Source organism: Leucoraja erinacea, chromosome 5 (assembly GCF_028641065.1).
Source record: "Leucoraja erinacea ecotype New England chromosome 5, Leri_hhj_1, whole genome shotgun sequence".
Taxonomy (NCBI): Eukaryota; Metazoa; Chordata; class Chondrichthyes; order Rajiformes; family Rajidae; genus Leucoraja; species Leucoraja erinaceus.
In genome coordinates this window covers 78,385,142-78,409,616 of record NC_073381.1, presented here as the reverse complement: position 1 = coordinate 78,409,616, position 24,475 = coordinate 78,385,142, and the positions used below count along the sequence as shown (strand labels likewise).

At 42.0% G+C, this 24,475-nt stretch overlaps 1 protein-coding gene across 2 annotated transcripts in view; it reads right to left on the bottom strand.

Moving 5' to 3' along the window:
* Nucleotides 1-24,475, bottom strand: part of rngtt (RNA guanylyltransferase and 5'-phosphatase) — a 270,693-nt gene that overhangs the window by 57,431 nt on the left and 188,787 nt on the right. For both annotated transcript variants that reach the window (XM_055636039.1, XM_055636038.1), the window contains one exon: nt 15,089-15,189. In XM_055636039.1, coding sequence (XP_055492014.1) covers nt 15,089-15,189 — 101 coding nt within the window. The remainder of the gene's footprint in view (nt 1-15,088; nt 15,190-24,475) is intronic.

Below are 24,475 nucleotides of genomic sequence, written 5' to 3'. Positions count from 1 at the left end.
AAGAAGCGACACGTCAGACACCATTGTCTGCAGATGCCGAGATGCGTATTCAGCTCTGGCTGAACAACTTCTAATCTTGTGTGTGGACTCGATAAGAAGAAGAATTAAAATAGTTACCCAAGTTAATCAGTTATCTTTACAGGAATTATTTGAATTTCTTTCCTGGGTTGATATGAAGCTTAATATATTTTCTCACATCTGCTAATCATAATCTAATTGAAGCACTGTCACATTAGCCTCAAAATACCTAACACATCAAAATTTAATTTAATAATCCAAACTTGTCAACAATTGGAATTAGATCGTGAGTGCCCACTGCAAACTTTTGAATTGGGAAGAGAACATCAGCGCCATATAGAAATAAACATTAATAGCAAACGAATATTTAAACAAAAGTGCCCTCAATTTTGTTTCAACAAATACCAAGAATATATAGATATTTATCATACTACGCTAAAAACGAATGTAATAAAATGCTTGAATACTAGAAAGCAGAGAATGTCACATAATTGTTTAGCAAATTCCAATAAACCATATGAACAAAGGGAAAAAATGATGGGATGAGCATACTATAACAAGGCAGTCAGAAACAAAAAATTGCAATTGACTGCTTTCATTTTTCTGCGAAATTAATTAGATCACAGTTCTAACATGACTGAGCTTTCCCACTTCATTACTGTGACAGACACAGAGAAAGTGAGAGGTACACAAAAAGAGAGAGAAGCTGTAAGCGTTTCAGAGTACGGACTGGGCAAGAATCAGGGCCTGCAAATCAAACACTTCCTGACACATGTCAGCAGCACTTTCTCCTATTATGTATACGTGACTAGCATTCCAACGGTTAACAAATAAAAAAGACATTCAACAAGGCCTTGCAATTATTCCCCTAAAATAGTCTAGCAATAGAATTCCACACCGCAAGAAAAGCTTAATTTAAATCGGACCAAACGTACAGTTCTCAAGGACAGATTCACTTTGTTTAAACCCTTTTAAGAAAATGGCTTGTGAAGGAAGCAAGAATTTTTAATAAAGGACCGAGAAAAATAACAAAAAGCTGTCAATCACGGTTGCCACGCATATATAATGAAAGGCTATCTGTTCCCGTGGAGATAGTGCTTCAGTTGTCACCTTTGCCATGGGAATTCTGGAGCATAATCAGCACATTGAAGTATGGGATGTCATTGTAATGGTCTGTGTGTAGTGGCTGAGGATGTTTATTTACTAATAAGCCACACAAGCATGAAAATAAAACACCTCGAGATTTCTCCAAGTTGGATAACACTGGCAATATGCTGGAACACAATTTCTACTAGATTTATAGAACAGCTGCAATAAATTCACACTATTTATTCTGAAGACCCAAGTCTTGTACTCTAAGTAACAGTTCCACAAAGACTGTGTGTGTCAAGCAGAATTCATGGTATCATAGTCTCTTCTGAACTTATTAGTGCGTCCTGTGGATCAAGTGGCAATTTTAAAAGATACTAGACCAAGTGCAGACCCGTTGGGTCTGTTCCCCCAACGTGTGGTTGTGGGTGAGGGGAGGGGCTGGGTGCGGCATTCGGCGTAACACACACTAACTAACCCCCCCCCCCCCCCACCCCCACACACGCTAACTACCTCCTTGATATTATATTAATATTATTAATTTGCTCCTTTTACCCCATAACGGCCCTATCTACTGACGCATAGCCCCCAACTCGCAGGCACTTCTAGAGAGGGAGGGGGTGGGGGTGGAGAGTGAGGGCCGAGAGAGAAGGGACAGAGACAGAGAGAGATGGGCAGAGACAGAGAGAGGGGCAAGGATGGTGGAGGGGAGGAGGAAAGGGAGGTTGGGAAGGGAGGGAGAGAGGTGGGAAGGGGGGGAATGAGTGAGAGGGGGGAGGGAAGAGACGGGAGAGGGGGTGAGCGGGAGCAGAGGGTGATATGGATGGAAGACTCGAAGGGGGGAGGGGGGGAGAGCGGAGTGGGGGAAGGGGAGGGGGAGCAGGGGGAGGGGAGAAGAGGGGGGGAAGGGGAGGGGGAGCAGGGGGAAGAGGGGGGGGGGAGAAGGGGGGGGGGGGGGGGGGGAGAGGGGAGGGGGGGGAGGGGAGAGGAGGGGGAGGGGGGGGAGAGATGGGGGGGGAGAGGGATAGGGGAGAGAGGAGGAGAGAGGGAAAGAGTGGGGATGGGGTAGGGAGGGGGAAAGGCAGGGGTAGAGGGAGTGTGTGTGGTGGTGGGGGGGGTGTGGGGGAGGTGAGGGGGGTGGGGGGAGAGGAGGGGGAGGAAGGGGAGAGATCCTCCTCCATGTCTACAAAGCCCTCAACGGGCTTGCCCCCACCTACATTAAAAGTCTGCTCACCTACCACACCACCTCCAGGTCCCTCAGATCGGCCGACTTGGGGTTGCTAAATATCCCGCGGTCTAGGCATAAGCTCAGGGGCGACCGCGCCTTTGCGGTTGCAGCTCCTAGACTGTGGAACAGCATCCCTCTTCCCATCAGAACTGCCCCCTCCATCGACTCCTTTAAGTACAGACTTAAAACTCATCTGTACTCCCAAGCCTTTCTTGACGTCCTCTGAGCGAGGGCTATATGTATGTATATTGTTTGTTATACTATTCTTATACAAATGTAAAGCACTTTGGCCAACAAGAGTTGTTTTTTAAATGTGCTATATAAATAAATGTGACTTGACTTGACTTAAGTTCATCAGGGACCCATTGGTGCCAGCAATACTGTCCTCCTTCATTTGGTAGCCCATGATAGATAGTGTGCATGCCGTGCCATCAACTACAGCTATCCGGGTCATTGCTTCGAGACTCCAGCTTAGTCTGGAATTCCTTCGTGGCATTCTTATTGGCTCTCCAGAGCTCAGAGAGAGATTTCTTGCACCACTCAGAATCGTTTGACTCCTTCCTCCAAGCCCGTTTTGAATCCAATTGCTTTGCCCACCTTGGATTTCATGCATTCTAACCTTCTAGACTAGCCTAATAAGCAGGACCTTGTCAAAGGCTTTGATAAAGTCCATTTAGACAATGCTCACTGCCCTGCCCTCAATGCCCACTGCCACTGCCCTGCCCTTGGTGATCTCTTCAAAAAAACGATCAAGTTTATGAAACACGATTTCCCACACACACAGTCATGCTGACTATCCATAATCACTCAGAGCCTATCCAAATGTTGATGGATCCTGGCCCTAAACATCACATCCAACAACTTTCTCACCACTGACTTCAAAGTTACTTGCTTGTCTTTGCTGCCCTTCTTAAATAACGTAACAACATTAGCCACCCTCCAGTTACCTGGAACTTCACCTGTGACTAATGATGATGCAAATATCTCTGGAAGAGCTGCTGCAATTTCATCCATTGCTTCTCACAAGGATGTACTTGGACATGCCTGGGAATTTATCCATCTTAATACATTTTAAAACCCGCAATACCTCCACTTTGGTTATTTGTATAGATCTAAGACGTCACTACTCCCTTTGACTCTCACATTAATACAGTACTTCAATTTGTCATAAATGGCTTAAAGAACATCAGGAAAAATGAATGAAGAAATCAGACGTTAAGAAATCATTGTCATATAAACATTCAATCATTATTTTGTGTATTTTGCACATTGCAGGAGCCTACACACAGCAATGAGATAAATGACAAATTACTGTATGATTACCCTGCTGATGATTAGTTGGTGAGACACCACAACTATTCGCTGCTCTTCAAATAATATTGTTATCTTTAAACGCAGCAGGCAGCAGAGTCCCAGCTTAATGATTGATGCATGATCTTCTTACAAGCAGCGCTCTTAGTACTGTACGAGAATGAGACCAATGCCAATTACATCCACTCCCACTCCACTCTCACTCAATCATTGGCAAAGTGATGAAAGATGGAAGGAAGTAAGTTACCAATGAGTTATTCACTCAATAGCACTGTTGAGTGTTCTCGATAAATTACAAAATGAGTGTATTGTTCTCATTGCAAAATGACTGTATTGATAACTTACTTATTGTACCCTAATTACCAAATACTCAGTTTTGGTTTTGTCCAAAGCAGTTGTCCCCAGACCTCAATATAAACTAAATCCAATGGAACACAGAGCTGAGTTCCAGAGGTGAAGGGAAAGCAATGACCCTGGCTGAAAACAACATCGCTCAACTGACTGAGACTGAACTCTGTAAATCCAAACATAATGGGTAAATCCAAACATAATCCAAAGTTGGAACCACATCTCAAAAAATCAAAGATGGTTGTAGATTTTGGAGGTCAGTAATCTCAGCCTCAGGGCATCAGTGCACGCAGCAAAAAGCAAGACAAATTCAAGCACAGCCGATGAGAAGCAGAGTTTTCCCACATGACACCCAGGCAACAATCTGCCGACCCACTCCCAACATTCAATGACTTTTCCGCACCAACTTTTTCATCGTCAACTTCGTCAATTTCTAGACAACCTGCGACAAGTGCTTTAGCATCCGACACCTCAAAGCCATTCATCATATTGTTATAGTTTGCGCTAGCCAGGATGAATGCAGTTTCAGCAACAATCAAGATACTTGACCATGGCCAAAGCAAAAGCCGGCTGGTCTTCCATCTCGTGAAGTCAGAAGGAGATGGTTCTGGTTCTATTCCAGAAATTTAGTCAAAGGCTAACACTTAAGGAAAGCACTGAACTTTGGGGGGAAGTCTGAAGAAGGGTCTTGACCTGAAACTTCACCCATTCCTTCTCTCCAGAGATGCTGCCTGTCCCACTGAGTTACTCCAGCATTTTGTGTCTACCTCCCTGCTGCTGCGTGGGTTTCCACCGAGTGCTCCGGATTATTCCCACATCCCAAGATGTGCGGGTTGATAGGTTAATTGGTTTCTGTAAATCGCCCCCAGTGTGTAGGTGCAAACGTAGAACTCCAGTGTGGACTTGGTGAGCTGAAGGGTCTGGTTCAATGCTGTATCTTTCACTCATTTCAATTGATATATTATCACCACAAATTCAAAATCCAACAAGATTTGGATGTATATCAACAAGCCTTCATTAGCTTTAGAATAAGATCTGTGATAATGAGCTAAATATCATTATGGAATCAACATCAAACATTCCACAATGACATCGTGTTCGACCGTCCCGACGTTGGAGTTTCAATCATCCCGACGAGAGGGCCTGTACATCGGGCCGGCCGTCATGGCCCCGACCACGGATGAACAAAGGAGGAGGACTGACTGAACATTGTTGCCTTCCACAGTGCAGAATGCTGTGGTGGATGTTTGTGTTAAACTTTATTGTGTGTTCTTTATAATTGTATCGCTGCTGGCAAATTCATTTCACTGCACCTTCGGGTGTATGTGACGAATAAAATTGACTTTCACTTTGACTTCAGGTGTAATGTCAGGACCCTCATAAACAGTAGAGGTATTAACCCCTCAATCAGTTTCAAAAACTATTATTTGCTAAGCAGCACATAAATTAGCTGATACATTTACGTCCCTACGAAATTAATGCACATTAAAACATATTTGTTCGTGAAACTTTTTGGGACATTGTGAAAATGGTACATAGACCCTAGCTGTTTTGCTGAAGAATTTTAAAACATTGGGGATTTGTGGGTGGAATTGGAAACTATTTTAAACACTCAAGAGCATGAGCTGTAGGGAGTGGTTGAGCAGGCTAAAGGGCCTGTCCCACGAGCATGCGACTCCATGCGGCAAGCGCGACCTAACCGACTCCATGCAGCAAGCGCAACCTAACCAGAAGCGGGGGCTGCACGGAGGTCGAGTGAGTGACATGAAGGTCGAGCGAAATCCGCGGGAAGTTCGCGCGTGACGTACGGCGCTGAGGCGGCTGCCGGCCGGAAGGCCGTTGCCGTGCGGAATTTTTGAACACAGTCAGTTTTTCAGAGCCCCGCGCGATGTCGGGACCAGCTCCGCACAACTCCATACGGTTCCGGCGATCGAAGTGGGACTGGCCCCACGAGGCCGTACGGCTCAAGCGACCACGTTAGGCCGCATGGAGTCGCTTAGGTCGCGCTTGCGGCATGGAGTCGCAAGCTCGTGGGACAGACCCTTAAGACTTTATTCCTTGGACTGCAGGAAGATGAGGAGTGACCTTACAGAGGTGTACAAAATCATGAGAGGAATAGATCTGGAATATATTGGGTCTTTTGCCCAGAGTAGGGAAATCAAGAAACAGAGAACATAGGTTTAAGGTGAGGGGAAAAAGATTTAATGGGAACTTGAGAGATGACATTTTTTAAAACAAAGGGTGGTAGGTGTATGGAACAAGCTGCTAGAGGAGGTGGTTACTATTGCAACCTTTAAAAAAAATTTAGACAACTGCATGGATAGGATGGGTGTAGAGGGATATGGGCCAAAAGCATGCAGGTGGGATTAGTAGAGATGTGGCACGTTGGTGGGCATGAGCAAGTTGGGCTGAAGGGCCTGTTCCACACAATGACTAATTATGATTAGGAAATTAGTAACAATTCAGAAATGAAGAAAGAACGATTTCAAATAATTCATATCTTGCTCGTGTGATTTTATTCCAAGCCACAATGTCATAATCAAAAAATGTTGAGAGATATGGCTATTTTCAGTTTCCATGTTGCTAAATTAAAGGATTAACCTTGAAAGTAAATGAGTGTTAACGTCCATGCCAGATAAATGCCGAGCTTTTATTTCACGTTGATTAATGATAATCGTTTACGTGATATTTCTCTAACGATCGCCAGGATGTATAAAGCGTTGGCACTGTTTTAATTCTAAAGTGTCATTATTATGCTAATTAGTTTATTTTAATTTTATTTCCATATTTAAAAGATTTGCCATTTTTCAAGACTGTATTTTGGAACAGTACATTCCCAATATTTTCAACACATGTGGATTCTTACACGTATCGTGCAGTTACTGTTCAGGCAGCTTTATACAACCCAGAAAAGAAGAACTGCAATTGTAGCTTTAAAATTCAAAACAAAATACTGCCATTAGTTTAAAACAGAACAATGCAATCCTTTGAAGAGCTGCAAAAGAAAACTGTTACATTATAATCAATCTAAACCCAAAGGACACAGTATTATAAAGCTATCTATCCCAATGAAAAGTCTCTCTAACAACACCACTCAATTACTCTAAAAGCTTTAAAGAACTATTTGTACAATTGCTACTGCCATGTGTAATAGGCCCTCAAACCAAAAGATATTTTAACATTTGGTAGCAACTAGTAAAAAGAAACTAGTAGAAAATTGCACAATGATCAATCAGTAACTTATTCTGATAACTGTACTCATTATATTATATTATATCATTATTTTAAGGGGACTCAAATTCCAATAATTTCATGAACTTGATTATTTTCCATACTTTCACAACCAACATTAAATAGTTTTTCCACATGAGCAAGACTGCCGAAACTGAAAGAATTGTGCTACTTCTAAATAATGTTGCTCACAGATAAAACCACTGTGGAGCAATGATGAGACGGAGTCCAGGAAGGAGATCAGAACTACGATCTCCCTCTCAATGTCAGTAAGGCGAGAAGCCAGTTATTGAGCTGTCCCCAATCCAAGATTTGATACAACCAGACAGTATATTTTCTACAGTATACCTGGAGAGGTTTGCAACAGCAATTGGAGACATGCCGAATTTCCTCAATCTCCTCAGGAAGCAAAGGAGTTGGTCTACCCTCTTGGCTGTTGCATCAACGTGATTGGTCCACCACAGATCTTGGGTAATAATAACACTAAGAAACTTGAAGTTCTCAACCATCTCCACTTTGGTAACTAAGGAGACGTCTATTCACGAGTCTGATAACCATGGGTAAGAACTTTTTGAATCTGGTGGTCTGTGCTTTCAAGCTTATGTATAGTCTGTCTGGTGGGAGAGCTGTTCAATGTGCGAGTGGTCTTTGATTATGTTTTATGCTTTCCTGTGGCAATGTGAAGTGTAGATTGAACCCACGAGGGGTTTAGGGGTGGTGTGTGTGGAAGAGGATGGTTTGCGTGATGAACTTGGCACAACTCTCTGAAATTCCTATGTGTAGGAAGGAACTGCAGGTGCTGCTTTAAACCGAAGATAGACACTGGAGCAACTCAGGGGTTAGTTTTTCAGGGAAAAGGAAATGAGAGATATAGACAGAGATGGAACAAATGAATGAAAGATATGCAAAAAAAGTGATGATGATAAAGGAAACAGGCCTTTGTTAGCTGTAGGCTAGACGAAATGAGACTCAAGACAATTTATCATCGTTACTTTTTTGCATATCTTTCATTCATTTGTTCTATCTATCTCTACATCACCGTCTATATCTCTCATTTCGTTTTCCCCTGACTCTCAGTCTGAAGAGGGTCTCGACCCGAAACGTTACCAATTATTTTTCTCCAGACAGGCTGTCTCACCGGCTGAGTTACTCCAGCGTTTTATGTCTATCTCTAAAATTCCTTGTGGTCTCGGGCAAAGCAAGAGTCATGAGTGTTTAATTGTCATATGCAGCAGCATAACAGGCTTGTAAACACGGTACTCATAGATAACTTAATAAACTAAAAATAGTAAGTTCAATATTAATGCAAAAAGTCCCAAATCTTTCGTGCAGCCAGGACAGTTTGGTTAGTGTTTGTAGTGTTGGTGCTGTGGGTCCTTGGTGATGCCGGCTGCCCTGATGAATCAGTTGCCAAATCAAGTTGTGATGCATCCCAATAGGATTCTTTCTATGGTGCATCTGTAGAATTGGGAAAGAGTCATTGAAGGAATGCCATATTTCCTTAGTCTTCTGAGGAAGTAGAAGCATTGGTGCGCGTTATTGGCTGCAGAATCAATGTGGTTGGACTGAAACAAATTGTTGCCGATATTTACACTTTAGCTGTGTAATCTATGATTTTTTTTGCTGTGGTTTAAACTAAATTGGTTGCATTCATACATTATATGGAAAAGCACGTCATTTAATCAATGCAAAATTAATTAGCCTGTACACATCTTGTTATCCAGTACATCATACAAAGGACGACAAAAAAAAAAATCCTAATAGACTGGGCAAGGATAGCAGTTGGGAGGTCATGTTGCAGCTGTATAAGACATTGATGAGACCGCATTTAGAATATTGTGTTCAGTTCTGGGCACCGTGTTATTGTCAAGCTTGAAAGGGTTCAGGAAAGATTTACGGGGATGTTGCCAGGACTAGAGGATCTGAGCTATAGGGAGAGGTTGAGTAGGCTGGGACTCCATTCCTCAGAGCGCAGGAGGATGAGGGGTGATCTTATAGAGGTGTATAAAATCATGCGAGGAATACAACAAATAGATACACAGAGTCTCTTGCCCAGAGTAGGGGAATCGAGGACCAGAGGACATAGGTTTAAGGTGAAGGGGAAAATATTTAATAGGAATCTGAGGGGTAACTTTTTCACACAAAGGGTGGTGGGTGTATGGAACAAGCTGCCAGAGGAGGGAGTTGAGGCTGGGACTATCGCAACATTTGAGAAACAGTTAGACAGGTAAATGGATAGGCCAGATTCGGAGGGATATGAACCAAACGTGGGCAGGTGGGATTAATGTAGCTGGGACATGTTGGCCGGTGTGGGCAGGTTGCGCCGAAGGACCTGTTTCCATGCTATGACTATTATTCAACTTTGTATACAACTTCCCCACATTCTAAAATTTTAATCATATATGAATAATTCAACCAAAAATTCACAGCAAATACAAATACAAATACAAATAAGCTGATTAAGAAATAAAATTTGAAGGATCTGGGAGCTGGTGTGTGTTTAGCTTCAAGGGATATGGTCACAGGTAGAAAACAATCTTAAGTAATACACATAAAAAGAGCAATTCTCTAATGAGCCATATAAAAAAGTTAATCAATACATCTACTTATTTTAAGAAATGAAAGTAAGGAGGTGATCATTTCTGGGCCTGATATCTAACACTACCATAGATGTCTGTACCTTGTTTCTTTATTTTGTTCCCACGCATGATGCTTTCAAACAGTTGACTGGAGAACTCCAGGGAACAGTTAGTTACTTGGTCTTGATTCAGCTCTTCTACAATATCATGTGTGTACAAGTAGACAGATTCACACAGCTACTTGTGGCAGCAATGAAGTGGAACAGCACAAGTACTAAACTGGTTCTGCTCCTCAAAATGCCTTCTCACGAACTGATTCTAACTAACAATGTTAACGCTTAAAATAAAATGAGACCAATAGGTGTGCATAACTTTGTTTCAGACATTCCATTAGATTTGGCATTTTGATCGATGGAGTTCAATTCAAATAGTATATATTTCTTTTGTGTTCATCAAGCCAAAAGATGGCTTTAATCAAGCTCAGATCAGTTGCAGCACCACAAATTGTACGATAAATCATCCCTTTTCTCAGCTTCAGTTAACAATGATAGCACTAACCACAGAGGTACAACGTTTATTTCACAGGCAGGGCACTCATCATGAACAAAGTCAGTTGTGAGCCCTTTCAATTACACAGACTAAATCCCACTAATGAAAGAGACTACAGATGTGGAAGACAAGGCCTGGTCCATCATCGGTACTGACCTCCCTACCATCCAAGTGACCTGCTGACCACAGATAGTGGTGAGTATAATGAACATGCTGCCAGAAGATAGACACAAAATGCTGGAGTAACTCAGCGGGTCAGGCAGCATCTCTGAAGAATAGGAATAGGTTGTCAAGAGAAGTAGGGGCTGGTACTAGATGATATTTAAAAGACAATTTGACAGCTACATGAATAGGAAATGTTTGGAGGGATATGGACAAAGAGATAACAGCTGGAACTAGCTCGATAAGGCATCTTTGTTCAGCTTTGACGAGTTGGAGTGAAGGGTGTTTCCCTGTATGTAACTCTGACTCTATAATAGATGTTGCCGTTCAAATGATGACAGGCCAATTTAACAGGATAATATAAAAATACTATTGTATATGAATAACTGTCAAATAAGTTCCAAGTAATAATACATTCCAGGAATGTTGCATAACACTGCTTCGCAGCACATTCCAAACTTTGCACAACATACTGAATGGATGAAATATTCACTCCTTTGTAACCAGATGAATCTCTCTTTTGAGGACAATGTGATGTACTGCAGCAGCAGATGCCTCTTCCCTTTTTAAAGGGATTCTAAATTTCTAGGTAAAAGGTCTCATGGGCATTTTGATAATTACATCCTACTTTCTTAAACCTTACTGTAGCATAATTGCATAGATAAAGCTAATATCAATTTGCAGCAATAATCTGATTGTTTGAGCAGTACCCTGATTCATCCCCTTCATCAACTGTAAAGGAGAAATGGGACAGCACAATGGTAGATTCAATAAGCCTCTGTAGAGGCACCAAACATGGTGAACAAATGGGTTACTTTATTCAGGCATAAAAGGTTCGTTATACATGTACGTTAGTCTTCTAACATAAGGTTGTTGTTGCTGCTGCGAGGCTGTTGCCTCGTGGGCTCGAGCTGAGCCCCTGCTCAGGTGGAAGGACACTCACCCCTAGAGAGAGGAGAGCTGGTCAGCTCAAAGTAAGAGAGAGAAGTGAGAGAGAGGGTTGTCCCGGGGTTCGTTATATTTATCAGGACACGCCCCTATACCCCGTGACAACTCCACCCTGCCATTGCCCAGTCACCTGACCCTACCCCCGACTGCTGAGGGTTCGCATAGCTAGTGGCCCCACCACCAGGTGCTGCCACAATTCTGCTTTATAGTGCCAGAGACCCGGGTTCTCCCTGTGACCACGTGGGTTTTCTCCAGGAACTCCGGTTTCCTCCCACACTCCAAAGACCTACAGGCTTGTAGATTAATTGGCTGCTGTAAATTGTAAAAATTGACCCCAATGTGTAGGGTAGTGCTAGTGTACGGGGTGATTGTTGGTTGGCGTAGACTCGGTGGGCCGAAGGATCTGTTTCCAAGCTGTATTCCAAAGTAAAGTCTAAAGTATTGGAAGTCATGCTATTCCCAAATATAGTATTGAAACATCCAATGTAATCCTTAAATAAATATAAAACCGCAAGGCCAAAGTAACAACAGGGATATGCCATTTGGCCCATTGTACCTGCTCTATGGTACACTGTGATCATGGATGATCTTTTGTCTTAACAGGCCTCATGATTCTTTTAATATCAAAGAATCCATTAATCTGTCTTAATTACTTTCAATGACCTGTAGCACTCTTGGATAGAGAATTCCAAAGATTTAGTGCCCTCTGGGAAAAGGCAGTGTTTTCTTTCATTCATTGTTCTTTATCTCTCGTTTCCTTTATCCCTAGCCAGTCTGAAGAAGGGTCTCGACCCGAAACGCCACCCATTCCTTCTCTCCAGAGATGCTGTCTGTCCCGCTGAGTGACTCCAGCTTTTTGTGTCTATCTTCACATTGTTTTCTTATCTCTGTCAAGACTGTGACCCCTGACCCTGGTGGTATAAACCACTGTTAAACATTCAACCGATAAGTTAAATCCAGGGAGGAGCATCTTTAGTGTAAAAATAACTGCTAATTTACAAGGTTGATATCAGAATAGAGAAGTTATTATTATCAGGGTATATTTTAAAGACCTCTACAAAATAGAATATTGTGGGAGGTCATTAATATTACAAAAATTGTGAAAGAATCGACTAAAGATGATATTTGTAATTTTGGAGGAGACCAAAACTAGGGAGTCTCCTAGGGAGACTCAGAACTAGGGAGTTAGATGTGGCCCTTGTGGCTAAGGGGATCAGGGGGTATGGAGAGAAGGCAAGTACGGGATACTGAGTTGATTGATCAGCCATGATCATATTGAATGGCGGTGCAGGCTCGAAGGGCCGAATGGCCTACTCCTGCACCTAATTTCTATGTTTCTATGTTTCTATGTTTAAAGCTTGAATAATGCACAGGCAGTAACTAATGTATTATAGAAAAAGACACAAAACGTTGGAGTAACTCAGCAGGCCGGTCAGCATCTCTGGAAACATGGATACATGATGTTTTGGATCAGGACCTTCGTTAGATCATGTGATAAGAGCAGAATTAGGCCATTTGGCCCATCAAGTCTACATTCAATCGTGGCTGATCTATCTCTCTCTCTCCCAACCCCATTCTCCTGCCTTCTCCCCATAACCTCTGACACCCGTACTGATTGTGGTGAGGAGGGTAGGAAACCTGGAAGTGAGCCTGGGAGCCTGGGAGCTCCAGACCGGCGCGGCCTTGTCGGCTTCGGCAGCCGCGGGCTCCAACCAGGAAGCGGCCGTTCCAGGTGGCCCAGCCGCCGAAAGGACTCTCCCGACGCCGGGTCAAGACCACCCGGTGAGAACGGCCAGGGACATCGGGCCTCCGTAGAGGCAATTGCGGTGGCCTCAATAGGCCTGACTTTGGGGTGAACATGGGGTGGGGACTGGACATTGTGCCTTCCCCCACAGTGCTATCCACTGTGGGGGGGATGATTTTTTTATCTAATTGTAATCCTGTAAGTCTGTGTCCAAGATGGCTGCCGTGAAGAGAGAGTGGACGCTGGCACGCTTTGGCTGCCGCTGCTCTCTCTTCACAATGTGTTTTTGATTTTCTGTTTTTGGATTGAATTCTGTTTTTAATTTGTATCTCTGTGATGTCTTTATTACTTATTTTATTCCGATTATATGTTTTTATTCCGATTACTATGTAAGGTGTCCTTGAGATGTCTGAAAGGCGCCCATTAAATAAAATTTATTATTATTATTATTATAGCCTGGCGAGAGATAGGTAGATAGAGGTGAGTGAAGGTTTTGATACACAGATGGTTGGACTCAAAGGCCAGAGATGACAAGACAAAAGGTGTGAGATAAGGATTAAAGAAATGCAAATTGTGAAGTGTAATACCTCATGATTTCAGAGATTCAGGCCAAAGATATAAAAATAAACCTCTGTAGATATTGCTCACCCTTCCCCAAATGCTTTATTTCAGATGTGGGTTTATCCAACTGTTTCCACTGAGTGAATAAATGCCTTTTAGCCATGATAATTTCATTCTAATCTCTGTTCCACATTAAATAGGTGATTCAACTGGAATATATATGTCTCTAGAGTGCTTAATGTGTGGAAATCAGAACCACCAGAAGCACTTGAAATGGATACATGGGTTGAAGAACATGTTTCTTTTATGTTTTATGCTATGATTTTTAGTTTCTATTATTTAACGTGGTTATCTGAAACATGACAAACCCTGTTAAACTTTTACACACATGCAACTCGTTTGGCATTTTCAGAGTGTCAGAGGAGACAAAGGTACAATATATACTGCAGCCACAATGCCATCTAGTTGCTGCAGCCTCTCATTAGTTTGGTTTAGTTTAGAGATACAGCGTGGGAACAGGCCCTTTGGCCCGCATTGACCAGTGATCCTCGCACATTAACACTATCCTACACACACTAAGGACAATTTCCAATTATATCAAGCCAATTAACCTATAAATCTGTACGTCTTTGGAGTATGGGACGAAACCGGAGCCCTCGGGGAAAACATACGCAGGTCACGGGGAGAACGTACAAACTCCGTACAGACAGCGCCTGGAGTCAGGATCGAACCCGGGTCTCTGGCTCTGTAAGGCAGCAACTCTACCACTGCACCACCGTGTTGCTTAGGGCTTCAGGAAATTTCCTTTGCAGTTGATTATGATGGAATTTCGACTACTAAATTTTGGTATAATAAGACCAAACATCTTGGCAGCAATAAATGAAGATTGGAAATGTAAAAGAGTTGTGCATAGTTTGTTTCTACATGTTAATGGCCTTCAAATGTAAATGATCAGCAAAAGACTGAAATTAGTTTCTAGGGAAATATCAAGCTATGAATGCCTCAGAGCCTTAATTTTAATGAATAATCTAAATGTTTCTTGTGGCTCTATTCAAATCATACTTTCATAATTTACTTCCATCTAATATTATTAAATCAATGGCTCCAGTCTTTTACAATATTGAAAACAATGATTTTCTTCCCCACTGTGCAAATACTTTGATTGCGGTATTTAATTCTATGTGCTTCATCAGTGTCATATACAAAGCAAGTTGGAGGAAAAAGCAGTCCACCCACAGCCTTAGGAAACAACATTTCAAGTTGTGATTTCAGAAAATGAGGTCAAAGATATTAAAATAAATCTTTGTGGATATTGCTCACCCTTCTCCTCCCACTTTTGTTATTTTCAGACGAAAGTCAACAGAATTATGGCTTGGAGGTTTCCACTTAAGTATATCGTCACATCGACCAGGCTTGTACTTCTATAAAAAGTTTTAAAACATGTGTTTAGAAACATTTATTCTATTCCACTGCACAGATCAAATTAACACTGACTATTTAAATTGTCTAGAAAAAAAGATACCAAGTGCTGGAGTAACTCAGTATGTCAGGCAGCATCTATGGAAAACATGGAGAGGTGATATTTCAGGTCAGATCAGGCCCAACCCGAAATGAGAATCAGGAAAAGAGTTCCGACCCAAAATTACACCCATCGAAATCTCCAGAGATGTTGCCTGGACTGCTAAGTTACTCCAGTACTGCCTTTTTTTTGTAAACCAGCCTGTGCAGTTCCTTGTTTCTCTATTTAAATTATCTAATTATGTTATTCTATATTTAGAGCAGTAAATAAATGGTTTATCCACAAGAATACAAAATGTATAATATCAGGCTCTTATATAATCACAGAGGACAAATGGTGAAATTGGACTGGGCTTGGGTGAGACCCATTTTGAACACCACACATGATTTTAGTTTCCATTCTGAAGCATGAATTGAATAACTGTAATATAGCTCACTGGGCTGATTCCCAAGACGTATATATATTGGGGAGCACCGGTCTGTACCCACTTGAGTTTAAAGAATGAGAAGTGATTTTATTGACACAAACAAGATTCTCAGAAGGATTGATGAGGTCATTGCTGAAATGCTGTTTTCTCAAGATAGCATCTAAGATTAGAGTGAGCGAGCCCAGTCTCAGAATCATTGGTTGGCCGTTTAGAACTAAACGATGAGAATTTATTTTATATACTTCAGAAAGTTGTAGACACTCAGCTATTGAGTATAGTTAAGAGATTGACAGATTTTGTTTTACATCAAATGCCATGGGGCGGGAAAATGGATTTGAGGTACAGGAGCAGACATGAAACTAATAAATGTGGGGGCAGGTTTGAGAATGCACACAGCATATTCCTGTTTTGATATCTCGTATGCCAGCTGATAAGGAAACTCCCGTAAAATGTCAAAAGTTGAAGAAATCATAGATTATCAATTTGGAATATGAACTATTAACATTGGCAGGTTGGTGCTAGGCCCATTATTGTTGTCATCGATAAATAATTTGGATGAAAACATACTAGGCATGATTAGTTAGTTTGCAGATGACGCCAAAAATGGATGGTATCAATCATAGTTATCGAGAATTGCATGGGATCTTGGTCAGCTGAATAAACGGGCCGAGGAATGGCAAATGGAGTTTAATTCCGATAGATGTGCAGTGTTGCATTTTGGAATGTCAAACCAGAGAAGGGCCCTGGGGAATGTTGTGGAATACAGGGTTCCAGGAGTACAATTATACAAGTCCCTGACACAGTTAGACTGGGCGGTGTGAGGAAGGCAAATGGCATGGTAGCCTTTATCAGTGAGGGCATTGACTATAGATGTTGTGTTGCAATTGTACAAAAAGTTGGTGAGACCTCACTTACAGTAATGTATTCAGATTTTGTCACCCTGGTACAGGAAGGATGTAATTAAACCGTAAAGAGTGCAGAGAAGATTCATGAGGTTGTTGGAAGGACTCAACGGACTTAGTTATATTGAGAGGTTTTGCAGGTTTAAATCGTGAGAGGCATAGATAGCGTGAATGCACAGACTTTTTCTCAGGGTTGGGGAATCAAGAACAAGATGGCATAAGTTTAAGGTGAGAGGGGAAAGAAAGACGAAAGGAGCCCGTGAGGCAACATTTTCTCTACACAGACAGTGGAATAGATGTGGAATGAGCTGCCAGATAAAGTGATTGAGGCATGTACAATGACAACATTTAAAATACATTTTTTTAGCTACAGGGTTAGGGAAGGTTTAAATTTATATGGGTCAAAAAGCAGAGAAATGGGCATTTGGGTCAGCATGGAAAGGTTGGGCTGAAGGGCCTGTTTCTCAGCTGTAGGATTCTATTCCTTACCAATCACAATACTTTTAGCTTAGTCTATTGTCACGTGTACCAAGGTACATTGAAAAGCTTCAGAAATGTGAAGCTAATTTTTAAACTTTCTCCCTCTGATCCAAAGATAGTAGAGTATATTTGCTCTGACCTGAAATTGATACCCTTTAGTGTTTGACATTTCCACCCTGAGAAAATTATTCTGCCTACCCCATCTATGCCTCTCATAATTTTATATACTTCAGGTCTCCATTCAACCTCTGATGCTTCAGAAAAAGCAATCTAAGTTTGTATGCCAGTATAATGACATAGTACTTCTCTACAACCATCAAAACAAAAGCTTACAAGAGTTTCTATTTGAGTACTTTTTTTTACTGTTATTAATGTGCACATTTTGCAGTTACAATTTTGATAGTTTTGATCGTTTGTCAAACAAGTTTAAGAATACACATAGACAGAACTCAACAATGGTCTGGTTTTCCAAAGCAAAGCTCAAGTGAGCAAAATGCATTATGACTTTCTAAACGCATTAAGAAAATAATTCTTGCAACACAAAACATTGTTGTTGTATAATGAAATTTCAAATGTTAGGAATCGTTTGGCATCACCGTACAAAATAAATCAAGACAAAATGTGTACAATTAATTCACAAAACAACTTAAGCAAATAAATGTTCATCATCTACAATAAGGCTTGTGCTTTATCCTGTAATGAGTTACCATTTATTGCTTTGGCAATTTTTAAATCCACATAGATTGCCTATATTGAGCAGGGAAAGTATTATTTTTGCAACAGAACTTCAAGATTAGATCATTATGTATCTTAGTTATAACAAATTGATCTTTCTCTTCCTGAGACAGCACTTAAAAGGAATTGAAACACAGAATAGGGTTCATTATTACAATTAATTAGCTTATCTCCTCTTGGGGTGACTCAGGGACAAATCTAAAATCACCCCGTCTGTTAACATTCATTGTTTGGATCATTGAGTACGTATTTATGTCTAGTTTCAGAGTGAAAGCAGGGTATTGAGGAGGGCTGAAGAGCAAAGGTATTGAGGAGGACTGGAGATAAACTCCAGGGAGAAGAGCAGTCAGTAGGCAAGTACTGGAGGTGAAATTTGAATGGGAAAATTAAACACAAAAAAAAAGGTTTGAAAAGTGGTGGACAATCAGAAAAATGGGGCGTAAGGAAGGAAATTGGGGCAAAATGGCAAGGAAAACAAGCCATGAAGAGGAGAAATGGCTGGAAAGATATGGGGGAGCGGGCATGGGGAAAGAGAAACAGAATATCTGGGAGGAGAAAGGGGTAGGCATTGAAGGCGATGTGAAGAATGTTAGGTGGGGGAAAGTGAAGGAATGGAATGTTAGGGATGGTGGGAAACATGGAACTGCTGAGGAAGATAGGTGTGTTGCTGGAAATATGAAGGAGGAAGTGAGAGGTTTGGCAGAGAAGAAAGAGCAGAAAATAGAAAGTAGAAGGTGGAAAGAATGAGGATAAATGACAATTGTGGAAAATGAAAGCAGTTAAGAAATTTGAGAAAAAGCAGGAATTGCAGTAGAACAAATAATGAATGAATGGGGGAGGAAAAAAATAAGTGTAAAGCTTTGGTCCATCGTCCCTCTTGTTTAGCTGCTGACTAATTTGCCTGTCAGCCATCAAAGACCAATGAACATAGTACAGTACATCACACGATGTACAGTACATCACAAGAACAGGAATTACAACCCACAAAGTCTGTGCCGTACATGATACAATGTGCCAACTCCTATCAGCTTGCACATAATCCATTCCCTGCATATCCATGTGCCAATCCAAGTCTCTTAATGTCACTATCGTATCTGCCACAACCATCCACCCAGGCAGCGTATTGCAGATAATCATCATCCCCAGTAAAAACTTGCCCCCACATCTCCTTTAAAATTTGCCCCTCTCACCTTAAAGCTATGCCCTCTTGTAGTTGATGATTCCATCCTCGGAAAAAGGTTCTGACTGTCTACCCTATCAAGGTCTCTGATGATTTTATATACTTCCATCAGGTATTTCACAACCTCCTGCGTTCCAAAGAAACCAATCCAGGTCTGTCCAACCTTTCCCTGCAGCTAGGCACATGATGCTGGAATAACTCAGCAGGTGAGGCAGCATCTCTGGAGAAAAGGAATGGGCGACGTTTCGGGTTGAGACCCTTCTTCAGTCTGAACCAGCATCTGTAGTTCTTTCTTACACACTTTCCCTGCAGCTTATTCCCACCTAATCCAGTTATCATCCTGGTAAACCACCTCTACATCTTTTCCAAAGGCTTCGCACCCTATCTGTAATGGGGCAACCAGAAATGCATGCAATATTCCAAATGCGGCCCAACCAAAGTCCTGTAGAGCTGCATTATGACATTGACTCTTAAACTCAATGCCCTGACCTATATAAGCAAGCATTCTATATGCCTTCTTTACCACTCCCATCTCCTTTTGTGCAATTTTCAGGGAATTATGGACGGACCAAAAGATCCCTCTGTACATCATCGCTGTTAAGGGTCATCCCATTCATATATTTTGCCCACTCTAAATATATTGGAACAATAACCAATGTTGTACTTTCCACTCACATAGTTAAAGCACTCTGTTCTTGTTCCAAAGTAAAATTATTTGGTAATAAACTCATCTGCGTGTGAGGCTACAAAGATTGAAACAAGATGGGTTCACAAAAGACATTAAAAGCAAAATGGAATCATAAAATTGAAATATTTTTGTTAGTTGCTTGGCGTCAAGTTTTGTTTGAAGCAGCTTCTAAGAAAGGCTGTGGGGTACTTTCTTATGAAAAGATGCTAAGTAAATGGAGGCTGCTGGTTTGAGTAGGGTGGGCGGCGCGACTCTCGTCAGCAGCGGCCTCTGCAGCCTGTCCGCGTTTTATTATTTTCTGTCTATGTTTTTTATGTAGTTTTTGTTATTTTTTGTTGGGGGGTGTGTGTGGGGGGGGGGGGTGGAAGGGGGGGGGGGAAACTTTTAAATCTCTCCCTGCACGGGAGACCCGACCTTTTCTCGTCGGGTTTCCGTTATCGTTGGGGCTGCAATGAGGAGCGGCCTCCAACAGGAAGAGACCGGGGACTCTGGTGCCGACGACTCACCTCACCGTCGCGGAGCTGGCCGAGTCTGGAGCGGGTGGAGCGGTGGAGCGCTGCTGCTGCTGCTGCTGCGGCCCGACCGGAGAGTCGGAGGCTGCAACTGCGGGGCTGCGGACGGCGGCACCGGGAGCCCGCGGGTCCCTGGAGGGAGACCGCTTTTCAGGGCTCTCGCAACGGCGACTTCTCCGCGCCCGAGTTGCGGGGTCGAAGAGCTCCTGGAGAGGGGCCTGACATCACCGCCCCGCGCGGCTTGGAATGGCCGCGGGACTCTGCGAGCGCACGCCGGGGGCTCTAACACCAAGACCCGGTGTGCGACCTCGCACCACTCGGCGTGGCTTTAATGGCCGCGGGACAATCGCCATCGCCAGCCAGGGGCTTTGACTTTGACTCTGACATCGGGGGGGGGGGGGGGGGGGGGGGGGGGGGGGGGGGGGGGGGGGGGGGGGGGGGGGGGGGGGGGGGGGGGGGGGGGGGGGGGGGGGGGGGGGGGGGGGGGGGGGTGGGGGGGGGGGGGGGCCAGTGGAGAGATAAGTTTATTTGGCCTTCCATCACAGCAATGTGACGGATGTTTATGTAAATTATGTTGTGTCTTGGGTCTATTTGTTTGTAATGTATGGCTGCAGAAACGGCATTTCGTTTGGACCTCAAGGGGTCCAAATGACAATTAAATGTATCTTGTATCTTGAAAGTCAGCTATTGGCAGGCTCAATGCAATTGGCTATCATGGGGCGATTTTGATTCTAAAACAGAAACAGAAAATCAGGTTTGTCCATGATATCACATTACTGAAGCATTGTACTTTCGTCAAACTCTTTTTCACCAGTTTAGTATAGCAATTTGTAATACAGATTGTCAAACGTACAAGTAACATAGGGAAAGCATAATCTTCAAAATCATCTATTTTCATTTTCTGCAACACCAGAAAGAAAACATGTTAGAAGTGACACTATGACTGAATAGGTCTGCTCAAGGTCTTTAAACTCATCTGTGCTGCTCAGTACCTATGACAGGTACATTTTTCATTTGGAAGGACAATATTTTCAGTGAGACTGTGTAAATGTATTCTTTTACATTTCTTATGTCGGGCTGAGAACTTGAATAATGATTTGACTCCTGCCTGGTTTCTTCTATAATTCAAAATGTACAACTGTTAGAATCCTGTATTAAACTTGCCCTTCCTTCCTCCTGGCCTCTCAGGTTATTTTAAATTTTAAAATCCCGTGGTAATTCAGTTGCCTGTGTGATCGAAATCCCCCTTTCACTAGATAACAGGATAATAACCTACGCAAGGCTTCAGGTAATATGTTGTAGCTTATAAAGGGAATATTCTCCAGAAGGAATATCCTTCAAATGTAATAGTCATAGCTTCAATTTGTTTGAACTACAGTCTTATTATTGTTACTTCGTTATGACAATATCAGAGTTAGTGATTACCAGATTAATTGTTTAAAAGATTTTACCCAGAAAAGCAAGTCAATTGTTTAGTTTAGCTATTCAGTGTGGAAACAAACTCTTCGGTCCACACCAACCATCGATCACTGATACACTAGTTCTATGTTGGACCATTTTTGGATCCTGCACACTAGGGACAGTTTACAGAAAGCAATTAACCTACAAACGTACGCGTCTTTGGAATGGAGGAGGAAACCAGAGCACCCGGAGAAAACCAATGCCAACACAGGGAGAACGTACGGACTCCGCACAGACTGCGGCACAGTGGAGCAGCGGTAGAGTTGCTGCCTTACAGCGATTGCAGTGCCAGAGACCCGGGTTTGATCCTGGCTGCGGATGCTGTCTGTACGGAATTTGTACTTTCACCCCGTGACTTGTGTGGGTTTTCTCCGAGATCTTCGGTTTCCTTCCACACTCCAAAGACATACAGGTCTCTAGGATAATTGTCTTGGTATAATTGTAAATTGTCCCTAGTATGTAGGATAGCGTTAATGTGCGGGGATCGCTAGTCGGCATGGACGGTGGGCCCAAGGGCCTGTTTCCGCGCTGTATGTCTAAACTAAACTAAAGACAGCACCCATGGTCAGGATCGAACCAGGAGATCTGGCGCTGTGAGGCAGCAGCTCTACTGCTGCGCCGTTGTGTTGCTTAGAAATTGATAGCTTGAAAAGAAAGCTGGATAAATCTATGCAATTCTTCGTCAAAACGTGCCATCAAACAGAGGGGCAAATGTAAACATTTGTCACAACAGAGAAATCCTGAAATCCCGTGTGATGAAGAGTTATAATAGAAAATGCAAGATAACATGAGTCTCAGCTGAACGCTGTTTTCATTTTGTTTTTTAATATCTCTTTCTTAGCATTTGATGAAGTTCTGCAGGCTCATTTCCTTAAATGAAATTCACTGGCCAGCCCATTGCCTTCCAGGTGCTAGTAATAGACCATAAACTGGGAATTTGCAGAAGAGGGGTGTATCAACAATCACCACTAGATAAGTCAGGCAGCTTCTAGTACGTCATTCAGATACCCATGGGAACTTTCAGTTGTGAATACCAACCTATTTATTTACTTTTATAAATGAGTGATTTACTTTTCTGTATGTCTCATTTATACCATTGATTTTCAGCTGTTTTTCAAAGGCAAACTTCGTACCAGCTTTATTTCACAGAATCTTGCCATATCAAGCGACAGCTGCACATGCAGAAATGCAAATGCACTGTTATACTGTTACTAAGTGGTTGGCAAGGCTTCTCTGAAAGGAGGTTGCCTGCTGGTATGCATATTGTGCCAATAGTGACCACTTTTAACAAAATGATCATGCTAACAAGGCTCATAAAGTGGAAGATGTACTAGATGCAAGCAGTTCCAAGAGATATAAAGCAACTTTGGCCTAAAAGATTTGAAACAAATATGCACACATCAAGTGATCTCCTGAAGAATTTTAGGAGTATATAAGAAGCAATGAAATAATAAAGCTTGGTCATGCTGTTCTTGCTCCTTATTTAACGACCGATCAACCATCCCAAATCTACGCTCAAATCTTTAAAAAAAACTCCTTGGATTGAAAATGCAACAAAACATTTCAGAAAAATATGAATAACACTAATTGCTGAACAAACAAAAGGCAGACATCACCTATCACCTAGTCTATGGGGGTGGGGATGGGGGGTGAACAACCACTGCAGAAAGCTATTGAATGTATTCAATTTAATGGGAGTCGATATTCATATTGCAATCAATTGAGCATTAGCTAACACAGCTCTTAATAAGCAAGATAACATGCTTCAGAAATGACAAATTCACCTCAGTTATTGAGCTTAACTGCTCTTATTTGTTTCAAGCATTGGTGTCCATGATAAGCCAGGGCACAATGGGAAATTTGCGAAGAAAGATTATCTTCCCTCTTTATCAATTCCTTACTGACTGCAGAATATGTTTCACAAGGATCATTTCAAAGTAGCAGAGGTGAAATACATAAGGATCTAACCCGTATTTGTTTTGCCTTGCAATTTTCCTCAGCTCTATTCATCTCTATCAGTCCTTTGACATTTATCATTTCGGTTTTTTTATATCCTATTTTTTATATCCTATTCAACTTTGCATCAACTAAATTCTTCATCCCCATTCTCTCAACACTCAGGAATCGACCTTATTTCTGCATCTTGTATTGAATCCAAAGCATGTATATCTTTACAATGTGCTTGTCAAAAATAAAGATAATGACAGAAAGCTGCCTTTCTAGTAAGCAAATGCACAGTTCATGCAGAGCCTGATAAAATGGCTGTCAATAACATGTTTGCCTCTTGAAAAAAAAACCGTTGTGATAGTTTCGCATAGCTCTTAAGAAGTACGTTTCTTTACAGGCTTACTGTTCACACCAATGCTATCTTTTTAATGTAAAATAAATCCAATGTTCTTCAAATATTTCTTCCCCACAAAGGCAAGGACCAGCAAGCACAACAAAAGTTTTTGAGCAGTACATCATGATCCAATGTAATCCTTCATTTAGAAACCAATAAAATCCTGCTCTGTTTATTTGACTAAGCTTATGAATATGAGCAAATCAAATTACAGCTGGTATTAGGTTGTTTGCTGTAGTTTATTTGGTGAACTACCCTACAGTGTGCTTCAGTATAAATGGGTTTCCTTGAAATTAATTCGGCAAACTTTGGAAGCAATTTAGGACATCGGCTGCGGCTGATGTCCTAAATTAAGGAAAAGTAACACATTAATTTTTCGCCTTGTACAAACTATAGTATAATGAAAATTCTGCTTCCAAAAAGTTCAATAAAGAGACAGCAATGATTATGTACACATGCCTA